Below are 12233 nucleotides of genomic sequence, written 5' to 3' on the forward strand. Positions count from 1 at the left end.
GGCCTCAAATGACGTGATTGTCTCTGAACGTGTGAGGCACCACTGCTTGGGTGCGCGGGTAGCCGCCATCGATGTGGTAGATCTCAACGTGTTTGTTGTACGTACTACAGTAAACTCACCGGCCTGAGATCCAGGAGGGTGTAATAGAGGTAAATGTTCGCTTACAGTGGGGATTCGTCTTTTAGAACGACGCTGCCACCACGCCAGTAGGCTAGATTCGACTTAAATGAAATTACACACACGGTAGTCTACAGTTATAACGTTTATTCAGCAAGAACCAAACACATGTAAATATCGACCAACAATGGCTGACTCCGGTGCCCCGGGAGAGGGCGCACTATTGTTTACCATTGAATAACAACCCTGGCGTAAGGAAAACAGAAATACAGGAAGTTTATGTGAGTATTCGCAGATAACTATTGGAAACATGCCGCAGATAGGCCAAATAAATACGTTCGACAATGAAACAGAAGATTGGCCGGCGTATGCGGAACGGCTAGAGGCGTACCTAGAGGCAAACTCGGTACACGACAATAGGAAAGTAGCTACATTGCTGACGGTGATAGGGCCTAAGGCATATGCACTACTCAATGATCTATGCTCACCGGCACTGCCGAAAATTAAAGCATATGATGAATTAACGAAGATGTTAGACGAACACTTTAATCTTAAGCCACTAGTTATTGCAAAAAGGTATAGGTTTCATAAACGGGATCAAAAGCAATCCGAAAGTATCCAGGAATATTTGGCCGAATTAAGAAAATTAACAAAATATTGCAAATTCGGAAATAATTTAGAGGACAGTTTAAGAGACAGATTGGTGTGTGGCATCACCACGACAGCCATTCAAAAGAAATTGTTGGCTGAGGCGGACCTAACTCTACAAAAAGCAATTGAAATAGCTATTGCCATGGAGACGGCGAGTAAAGAAGCCGAAGAGTTAAAACACAAGCAAATAACGGCACACTATGTTAGGCCGACAAGGAAACAGCTAGGTGGTAAAAAACCTACCGCCAAAATACAAAACCAGTGTTACAGATGCAACAGGACAGGACATTTTCCTGATAAATGTTATCACTTGAATACCGATTGCAGATTTTGTGGTAAGAAAGGCCACATAGAAGTAGCATGCAGAGCCAAAAATGCTGCTAAGGCTAGCACAAGAGCAACACCCAGACAAGATTCAAAACCAAGGGCTACCAGAAAAATTCACACGGTAGTAGAATCTGACAGTGAAGGTGATGACGTACTATTATTAAGGTTGGAAGGGTGAACAAGCTTTCAACACATGACAAACCAATATGGATAAATCCATTAATTAACAAGGTGGAAGTGCCAATGGAAGTGGATACTGGATCTGGTCTATCAATAATGTCAACAAAGGACTGGAAGAAATATTTCCCAACATCAGAATTTTGCAACCATGTAAACAAGGATTTAAAACCTATTTTGGTAACCACGCGGAAGCAAAAGGTCATCTAGATGTTGACATAACATACAATGGTCAACAGTATAAGAGCAAGTTGTACATCGTAGATAATGGTGGACCCCCATTATTTGGAAGAGAATGGTTAAAGGGAATACGACTACCATGGAAAGACTTATTTCACTTCAACAAATGTATGACGACTACACAAAAGGTGGAAGTCTTAATAAGCAAATTTCCCCAGTTATTTACTGATAAGGTGGGATTGCTGAAAAACAAGAAAGACAAGCTAACGCTAGAAGAGAACGCCACACCTGTATTTTGTAAAGCAAGAAACGTACCCTATGCTTTGAACCCGGCAGTAAAAAAAAGAAATACAACGACTACAGGAAGAAGGGATCATATCCCCAGTTGACTTTAGTGAATGGGCAACCCCTGTTGTCCCAGTTGTCAAACCAGACAAAAGCATTACGCTTATGCGGAGACTACAAAGTCACATTGAATAAAGTCTTGAAAAGCGACAAATACCTATTACCTAAAATTGAGGATATATTCGCAAAATTGGCTAATGGAGAGAAGTATACTAAACTAGATCTCAAAAACGCATACTTGCATTTGGAAATGGAGGATGAAGCAAACGAACTGCTAACAATTAACACGCACAAAGGGCTATTTAAAGTCAATAGGATGCCATATGCTATAACCCCGGCATCAGGGATCTGGCAGAAAACAATGGAACAGATTCTGCAAGGAATCGAGGGAGTCGAATTCATCCTAGATGCTATGATTATCACTGGTAGAACAGACGAAGAACACCTCGGGAACTTAGAGCAGGTATTAAGGCAGCTGAGTAACCATGGTCTCAGTCTTAATAAAAGCAAATGTGCATTCCTGAAGTCTAAGGTTTCGTTCTGTGGACACATAATTGGACAAGGATGGTTTGCACAAAACCGATAAAAAGGTGCAGGCTGTAAATCAAGCACCTAAACCAAACAGAGCTAAGATCATTTCTCGGGTTGCTGAACTATTACCACAAGTTTTTACCAAATCTTGCAACAGTAATTCATCCGCTGAACAAGTTGCTACAGAAAGAGATCAGTTGGTACTGGGATGAAAATTGTGACAAAGCGTTCAAGGAAGCAAAAAGGCTAATCACCCAAGACACGGTGTTAGCACATTATGATCCCGAACTACCAGTACGATTAGCAACCGATGCGTCACCCTACGGCTTGGGAGCTGTATTATCCCACATTATTGGTAGGGAGGAACGACCTATAGCGTTTGCATCTAGAAGTCTCACAGCAGCAGAGAAAAACTATGCCCAAATAGACAAGGAGGCACGAGGGATCACATGGGGTGTCAAGAAATTTAGTTCATATCTAATTGGAAAAAAATTCACACTGATCACAGACAATCAACCCTTAACTAATTTATTTAACCCATCCAGTGCAGTTCCAGTAACCTCTGCAGCAAGATTGACAAGGCAAGCCATATTTCTTGCAGCTTTTGACTATTATATTGTATGTCGATGCAGCGCAGATCACGGAAACTCTGATGCGTTATCAATGTTGCCACTCAAATCTGAAAGAAAAAGTGAACAACCAGATGAGATTGACTTGTTCTACACCGAGTATTTTGAGGCATTACCTGTGTCATGTGATCAAATTAGAGAACACACCAGGAGAGATCCTATACTGTCAAGGGTCATCATGTATACAAAGGACACATGGCCCAGAGATAGAGACACAGAATTTGAAGCATTCTATCGGAAGAAGGATGAGTTATCTCTATTCAGTGGTTGTCTACTTCGGGGTAATCGAATTGTTATACCCCCAAAACTAAGGGCTAACGTATGTGATGAGCTTCATGAAGGGCACTTAGGTATTGTGAAAATGAAGGCACTGGCTAGGAGTTACTGTTGGTGGCCAAGGATATACAGCGATATAGAAAGTATTGCCAAGTCTTGCGCAGGTTGTCAATTAACACAGAAAGAAGCACCTAAGTCACCATTACGTCCCTGGGAATGGCCATCTAAAGTTTTTGACCGTATTCACATAGATTACGCAGGACCGCTTGATGGCACAATGTATCTGATTGTCGTCGATGCACACTCAAAATGGCCGGAGGTCTTAGCAACTTGAGAGAGTACATCAGCAAATACTATCACACTTTTGAAAGGTGTCTTTGCAAGATGTGGCCTACCAAAACAATTAGTATCTGACAATGGAACACAGTTCACGTCACAGGAATTCCAGGATTTTTATGAAATGTAATGGTATCCGACATACTAGGTCAGCCCCGAACCATCCTGCTACCAATTTAAAGGAGCTTTAAAGTCAGCCAGAGGAGAGAAGCTTTCCAAACAATTAATACTTAATACACTACTGAGATAGTCTTTTATTTTTCAATCTTGATTTCAGAGGTCAAACAAATTTTTCAATTTTTTTTTTCAAGCATATAGTGGTGTAGACTAGTCTTTTAAGAACATTTTCTGGAAAAAATTTTGGATACGACGCACCGTTATGAAGTTATGATTTTTTAAATAACATGATGTCAGAAAATCAGCCCAAAAGCTTATATTATTTCTGTTGGTTACGCACCGCTGATTCGCAATGTTTGTCATCACTTCATGATGTCTACCGATTCGTGAAAAAGGCCTATTAGGCTGTGTTCTCATAATCATTATAATATAGGCTATCAAATGCATGCTTTGTTGAAATAAAGTTGGTGTTTAGGGGTAGGGCCTGGCCTAAACCGGAGTGGGGTTAAAGGCTAGTCTAGAAATTATTATTTGCTGAAAGTTGATGTATGTAATCACCAATTATTAATTAATATAAATAGTGACTTTTATTTCAGAATGTCTTTGTCTGAAGCCTTACTGTGTCTGGCAGTTGATTGAACAAACAGAAAATTACCTGCTTTCGTCAAAGGTGAATATAATGTTTTCTTTAAGTTTACTCGTCCTAAGTTCTGATTAGCAACATGCTTAAAATAAATAATATGTACTGTAGTTACTATATGATGACGGTTATTAAATACAGGTCTCCCTCCAATCAAAGACCACTTTTGGGACCGGGATTTTCATGGTCTTTAGCAGCTTCGGTCTCTAGTTTAGAATAGTAAAAATAAGACATAGTCAATTTGCGAATACAGAAAAATGGTCTTTTTTAGAGGTGGTCTTTAATTGGAGCGGTCTTTCATTAGAGGGAGATCAGTAATCAAATTTAATGCGTACGTAATTAGGCCAAATGGAACAAAAGAGCCAACTGCACTCAATGAGAGGGTAAACAAGCGATATGCCCTAGTACGCAGCCAGTGTAAGATGCCCGCTGTCATTTGTATGTCCACCCACGTCCTGTACCATTTTCATGTCTGTTTTTCTACTTGCCAAGTAAATAGCGGGCATTCTACACAGCTATGAGGTTTCTATAAACGGGAGTACACACTTTTGTTCTATTTATACCCTTTGATTTGGCCTATAAGGGACATCGGATTTGTAACTGTTTTGAAAACTAAAAAAAAAAAACAGGAATGGAAACTGATAATTCACTTTTGAAAAAAAAACTTCTAGTCTCTTACTTATCTTAGCTACTGTACATTATGCATACCATACTTATACATTCATTTCGAAGGGATATAACACATTTAAAATTTTATTTATTAAGGTACATTTAATACAATTTAATTCGTTTTCCTAGACACATATCACCTTAATTAAGATTATTTTCAAAATAAAAAATTGAGCATAGGTATTTAAATTGACAAAAGGTCATTTTCCTCTGCCCCTTAATTTCTTATAATTGACCTGTATAGTCTGATTTTTCATTTATTTTGATTTTTTCAAAAAAGGGTTTTAAAATGCCCTGCACAATGAAATGCATATGATCTATTTTACATTCTTGGCTTGTTTTTCGTGTTTAAAAGCGCATAGAGGTTTCCATAATATGTGCTCTATATATAAGTTAGCCATTATTATTCTTATTTCAGATTTTGTTATTGTTATATCTTTCAGCAAGTGTAAAACTCCGAAAAAAGTTAGTACAAGCCAACGTGATTCAATATTTCAAGCTTGATTTGTTCAACTGCAGAATTCATACTATCTGATCTTTTAGCAAGAATTTTAATTTAGCTTGCTACCATCGGACATGAAAAAGCATAATTGTGGCAGCTGCTTCAATATACAAAGAATGCTGGTTTATGCATACTAACACACAAGGTTCTTGTGATTATTGTTTTATATACAGTAATAAACTCTAGTGATGCTTTAATATAAAAGGCCTATATTACGGACAAAAATGCTGATTTATACGGGACTGTAAAGCGAAGGACTCTAGAATAAGCTTGAATTTGAGGTACAGTATGTGTAGCAGAAGACTTAAACCAGTTTTTAATTATGGTTTGTATACCATACAGTCGTTGATTAAAGCCATTGTTATTTTACAAAAAGGATCTGGCACCGCTTGAAGACCAGTTGGAACTTGGACCAATTGAAAACCATTTGGAACTTGGATCAATTGAAGACCAGTTGGAATTGGGACCAGATGGAACTGACACCAGTTGAAGACCAGTTGAATTCGATACAAGCCGACTTCACTTGGGTTTCACCCCATGACGATGGAAAACGCTCTAACTTTTGAACTTTAGGCCAACGTAAAACTTCGAAGATTTAATTTCCCTTAAATTTCATTTCTTTACCGAACTTTTGTTTGCTTGGAAATTGCATTTTGTTTATTAAGAAAGAAGTAAATGGGTAAGTTGAATACATTGTTAAATTCCATCATTGTGTGAAAGAGTTTGAGTGTATTTTCAATCATTGCATTTTCTGATTCCGTTGAACAATTGAGTTTAGTTAATGTATTGGCATTACCATATTTTTTTAAAAATCTAATTTGCTAATTTAATCATAATGGTAGACGAAGCACCACAAGTGCCACAAGCCCCTCAATTGAGGCAGACAGACTTCCTATCTAAACGCTATGATGGTGAAACAACAGACCATGATCAATATAGTGCGCACTTTCTCTCCTTTATGGACTACTTAGCCCATACGCTACAAAATCCTGCAGATGATGCTGCATTACAAAATGTCATTAGCATTTTTAAGTGTAGTTTACAAGGTCAGGCTAGGCTACGGATCCAAGGAAAGACATTTGATGAATTGGATAGCTTGAAAACTCAATTTATTAACAGGTTTAACAAAAACAAATCAGTGTACGCCCACATTAGGGAGTACGACTCAATCACTTACCAGACAGGGGATAGTGCTGAAAGGCATATTACCCGTATCACACAGGCAGCACAGAATAGGATACGCAGATCCACAGATAAAAAAATAATTTATTGCAACACTACCACCTAAATGTAGAGCAGCGGTTGCTATGTCAATACCGGCTGATGCCACACTAGATAATCTAGTAACTAGTGCTCAAAATTACCTTGATCTGTCCGTGGAGGATAAGCCACGAGAAATCAGGTTCAATATTCAAGAAACATTGGAAATTGCAACACTTAAACACGAACTTAATGCATTAAAAATTGACCTTTCAACTGCTAAAAATAACTTGAATAGGCCAACTGATAGTCCTAGGCGTTCACGTTCAGTCGAACGACACCATGCACCAAGAACTAATAATTCCCGTCGAAGCCCAAGCCCATATCGCCAAACTAGGCATCGATTTAACAACAGAACGAGGTATATAGTTTGTCATTATTGTTCTAAACCAGGTCACGTTTGGCGCGAATGTAGACAGCGTGCCACCGAATTAAACCAACGTCCACCTCAACAAAATTTTCAGTCAGTTTATACCAACAGACGACAGAATTCACATTTTCATTAAGGGGATTAGACAACTGCGCCAATTGTTCAAGTCCCCATACAACACTTAGTGCAAACAAACAGGAACCAGCATTACATTCACACAAGGCGCAATATCTCGGAAATTGAGATAAGGTTGATTTACAATTAAATGCTAAAAATTATGTTAATGGTAATTTACCTGATGGCAAAAATGTTTTGACTTTATTTGATAGCGGTGCTACAAAGACAATTATATCTCAATCCTATGTCCAATCTTCAAAGTATTTGTCACAGCTTACGCATACACTCGTACAACCGACTAAATTTCGTTTAGGGAACGGTGAATACTTATATGCCAAGTACATTAAAATTTGATTTATCAATACAAAGTTACAAATTTAAAATTTCAGCTTTGATTGTAGAAAATTTGACTGGCATTGATTTAGTTTTAGGCACAGAAACGTTAGCTGACTTAGATGGAACGTTAAACTTTCGGGATAACACATTTCACATCAGATCAAATTCAAGCCAACATCGCATGTTACAATTAGGCCGGGCCATACTAAAACTTTAAAATTAAGGGCTAGAGTCCCAGCTTTTGTACGCAATTCTGAAGTAGTTTTACATGCTATGGATATGATATCTAGGTTATGTCCATCAGATACGTTAGTAACACTACACAGAGGAGAAACACAAGTAAAACTAACTAACACGACTAAACGAAATGTATCAATATCAAAATACAAATCAGTTGCTAATCTTCACCTAACTAACCTTGTAACTGTGACTAATGAACCAATTGACAGACTAAAAATCAAGCAAGATAACTTAAGAACATATCCACATTTAGAAATGAACGATCCATTAGCTTCAATGACAGAACAAGAAGTACTCAGGAAATATATTGATCTTAGTGACAGCATTTTATCCCATACTGAAAAGGATGACCTCTATGATAAACTAACTAAACATAGGGAAGCATTTTAACTGTATGGTGAACTTTCCAGTTGCCCTAACTTTCAAGCAGACATTCATTTAACAAACTATGACCCATTTTTCATACGACCATATTTCGCTACAGACAAAAAGAATATTGACACAGAACTCAACAAATTAGTTAAATTGGGAATTCTAGAAATAGGACATCAATCGTACACATCACCTGTACTACTAGTTTCCAAGAAAAACTCAACTGATAAACGCGTCGTTACAGATTTTTGGTACTTAAATTCCAGAATCAAACGTATAAACCACCCATTCCCGCTACTAGTTGAAACTATAAAGACAATAGGAAACGCTAATGCTAAAGTCATAAGTTTAATTGATCTCAAATCCGCATTCCATTGTGTTCCGTTAACAAAACAAGCTCAGCTAGTACTAATAGCTTAATCATGGTGGTAAACATTATTATTATAAGCGGTTGGCACAAGGATTAAACGTTTCACCAGGTATTTTTCAGGCTAAAATTGACGAAATTTTGAATGATATTCCAAATTCTAAGGACTTCTGTATTGCTCACCACGATGATATTATTTTATTTAGTACCGATAAGACATCGCATAGAAATCATCTTACTTCATTGTTACAAGCTCTCAAAACTCACTACACCTAGTACACTTCGACCATCAACTGACCCACTAATTGTACCACACCATTATCAATACCAGACAGACCTATACAACAACCAACAGTACTTAGGGAACAGAGACTTGTGGATAAAGAAAATAATGATATAACCTATAGAGATGTACCAATTGAATTGTACACATCACCAAGCCCATTGGTTCCAACTATTACTGAGCTAGAAACAACACACATTCCGAAACAAAAGGAATTAGACAAATTGATGGACGTTATCTGTAGAAAAATAATCAGAGATTATAATTTGCCAGTTGATGTTAAACAATTACAAATTGAACAGGAAACGTCACCGTTCTTTAAACCTGTCTACGATTATTTAGCCCATAATATTCTGCCAGCCGATAAGAAGGCAGCAAGAGCGATTCAAACAAAATCAGAACAGTACATACTTTGTAACGGTTTATTATTTCGTTTTTTCCTACAAAACAAAGGTGATGATTTCATATTACAATTAGCAATACCAGAAACACTTGCCGAAACTATCATATCTCAATTCCACGATAATTTGTTAAGTAACCACCAAGGTACAATGCGAACATACTTAACAATCCGTCGACTTTTCTACATGCCTCATATGTTTGAACGTATTAGTAATTATGTTAAAGCTTGCCTTAGATGGGGTCCATGCATGAGTGTATCAATGGGAATTGTCAATAGTTTCACCATGAATCATAGTAACAGAAGTACGAATGCCTTTTTCCCTCATACCTGTCTCTTATACACATCTAGATGTGTATAACACCCAAGATCCATGTGGGGCCCATCTGATTTAGCCCATAGCCCAGATATAACCCATTTGGGGCCCATATGGAACCCACATGCATTTTTACATGGGTGGTATATGGGTTTCCCATATGGGACCTATATATTCCCGACCCATATGGGTAACATATGGGCTATCCTTGAGGAAACCTCCAGATTCTGCACCCAAGCCCCATGTGGGGCCCATGTGGTTTAACCCATAGCCCAGGTATAACCCATTTGGGGCCCATATGGAACCTATATTTCCCAACCAATGGCTATGATATGGACTAGCCCTCAAGGCACCCTCCGGATTCTGCACCCAAGCCCCATGTGGGGCCCACATCTTTCAGAGAACCCATATGGGGCCAACATGGTACCCTTATGCATTTGTACACGGGTGGAATACGGGATTCTCACATGGTACCCATATGCAATTGCAAATGAGTGATATATGGGGCCCATTATTTTCTGGCCCATATGGATGTAATATGGGTCTGCCCATATGGGGCCCCTCGTATTCTCCACCAAAGCCCCATGTGGGACAAACATGGTACCCATTGCAACTGCACATGGGTGGTATATAGGTGTCCCATATGAGGCCCATATTTTCTGGCTCATATATGGATGGCATATTGGTTTGCCCATAAGGGAGCCTGTATGGTTTAGCTGACATGGCCCAGAGAGAACAAATATGAAGGCCACACATTTCTGACTTGGCTTCTAACTCTGGTTTGAACATTGGCTGAGTCGATGACCATGAGCTAGGTGTACACTTCAACAAATTACTCCTTGTCTGAAAATAAAACTTTTCAATTGTACGTATAGTACAAAATATTTTCACTGCAATGATTAAACAAAACGGTTATTTCATTTTAACACATCAATCATTTTATTTATTTTGTAGAGAAAGCAATATTGTCAATTGCAAATACAAATAGTGGTAAATGAAATCAAAATTTCTTAATGTCCCTTAATAACTATACAACTCAATTTCTCCAGCTCCTTGGAAAGTAAGAATATTCCATCATTTTGATCGCATTGGAAATATCACATATTTAACGTTTTTACAGATTATGAATATCCTCAAATTGATAGGGTCCATGCAAGAGTGTATCAATGAGAATCGTCAATAGTTTCACCACGAATCATAGTAACAGAAGTATGAATGCCTTTTTCCCTCATACTTTTCACAAAGGTTATTAAGAAAATATTCAATCGCCTCCTTTTTTTTCACATCTACAGTAGTTGCATCCTTGCACTTCAGAATTCTGCAAACTGGCCCTGGGGAAAAAAAAAGAAGACAGGTCTAAAAATAATAGCATTTAAGATTTACTCACTTAGATTTATCAAATAAAAAAAAGACATGCAACACAAATAAAATTTTAAAAATTAGTGTTTTCATTGACTCTGGTTTTTGTGCAAATTTACTTTAGGTCTGAACTATTGATATAGGTGACATGTCTCCTAACAACTTTGGGATTACGCACAATCATCACAGCACAATTATGACAAATTATTACATTTATTATGCATTAGAAGTGTGAAGTGAATGTGAATAAAAAGATATAATTTTAATTACGATAAAGTATTTTTACTGGGCTTCAGCGTTCGATTTACCCAGTACCGCATCGCAAAATGTGACATGTTTTACGCTAATTGCGAAGCACTTCCACAATTGCATCACAGATAAATGCAACGCAATTATTTGCCTAGAATTAACCACTCAGTCTTCAGCAAGGCCTGGCTGTAAAAACTAAGAGGCTTGGTGCACAAAAAATTTCAAAGAGGTTAAATTACAGCATTACAACTATTAATGTAAAACAAGAAACTTTTGTGACATGAAACTTTCGCGAATTGATAAGGGCACATATGAAAAAATTGTTGATTATCACTCCTGCGCACATTAACTATTTGGAAATATTGATGTGGTTATAAAAAAAAACCACCCTCATCACATTTTTTTTTAAAGGAGTATTATTCTAATAATTGTTTCTATGTGCCCTAACACCTGAATTAATTCATGAGATGACAATATCGTATCATGAGTTCTAGGCTAGAAAAGCCCAGGCATAAACCTGTCTATCTGCTAGGGTTTAGCTGGCCAGACACAGCTAATAATTACATGATAATTACAATCCTCATTAACATACGATATTAATAAATTCTGTATGGTACAGTATTTGTGAAATTTTTTTGCACATGAAAGTTTAGCTGGTTTTACAGTATTAAACGCTTTGATTGTCTTAAATATGATTTTATTAAGGATGTGTTGAGTACTATTAATAAGAGTATTATCCTATAATTCAATATATATTTATAGAAGCTAAACAGATTGGGTTTTACGAATAATAAAGTAACAATTAGTACTTAGATCCACACATTAATCCTAAACATTGTTATGTTACATGGATATTATTTCATCAGTAGCTAAGGCGAGACTTCCTTTATACCTTGTTTCGCATACTTATTCTTCTAAAGATCATCGGAGGAGGGCAGAATAAAAATAAAGATAAAATTTAGTTTTTTTATTCAGCAAACAGTCCTGTCTCTTATACACATCTAGATGTGTATAAGAGACAGCAGGTCTAAAAATAATAGCATTTAAGATTTACTCACTTAGATTTA

General features: G+C 37.3%; 2 protein-coding genes and 1 long non-coding RNA gene across 3 annotated transcripts in view; 2 read left to right on the forward strand and 1 right to left on the reverse strand.

The window, feature by feature from the left end:
- Window positions 1-1633, forward strand: part of LOC117107583 — a 5764-nt gene extending 4131 nt beyond the window's left edge. The window contains exon 2 of the mRNA XM_033249287.1: window positions 374-1633. Within this exon, the coding sequence (XP_033105178.1) occupies window positions 428-1273 (846 nt within the window). The 5' untranslated portion in view covers window positions 374-427 and the 3' untranslated portion in view covers window positions 1274-1633. The remainder of the gene's footprint in view (window positions 1-373) is intronic.
- Window positions 1634-5840: 4207 nt separating this feature from the next.
- Window positions 5841-9447, forward strand: LOC117107574. Its single transcript, XM_033249277.1, has 2 exons — window positions 5841-6697; window positions 6792-9447. The coding sequence occupies exons 1-2, from the start codon at window positions 6333-6335 to the stop codon at window positions 7261-7263; spliced, it is 837 nt and encodes a 278-aa protein (XP_033105168.1). The 5' UTR covers window positions 5841-6332; the 3' UTR covers window positions 7264-9447.
- Window positions 9448-10473: 1026 nt separating this feature from the next.
- Window positions 10474-12233, reverse strand: part of LOC117107584 — a 2132-nt gene continuing 372 nt past the window's right edge. The window contains exon 2 of the long non-coding RNA XR_004445256.1: window positions 10474-10889. This is a non-coding gene — a long non-coding RNA (uncharacterized LOC117107584). The remainder of the gene's footprint in view (window positions 10890-12233) is intronic.

This window comes from Anneissia japonica, unplaced genomic scaffold, assembly GCF_011630105.1.
Source record: "Anneissia japonica isolate Jap-2015-1 unplaced genomic scaffold, ASM1163010v1 scaffold288131_len391150_cov108, whole genome shotgun sequence".
Lineage (NCBI taxonomy): Eukaryota > Metazoa > Echinodermata > Crinoidea > Comatulida > Comatulidae > Anneissia > Anneissia japonica.

What these genes read in the sequence shown, in the direction of transcription:
- LOC117107574 (XM_033249277.1), top strand. Translation starts at nt 6,333, where the DNA reads ATGGTAGACGAAGCACCACAAGTGCCACAAGCCCCTCAATTGAGGCAG. An exon ending in ACAGGGGATAGTGCTGAAAG is followed by an intron (nt 6,698 to 6,791) that starts GCATATTACCCG and finishes ACCTAAATGTAG; the next exon opens with AGCAGCGGTTGCTATGTCAA.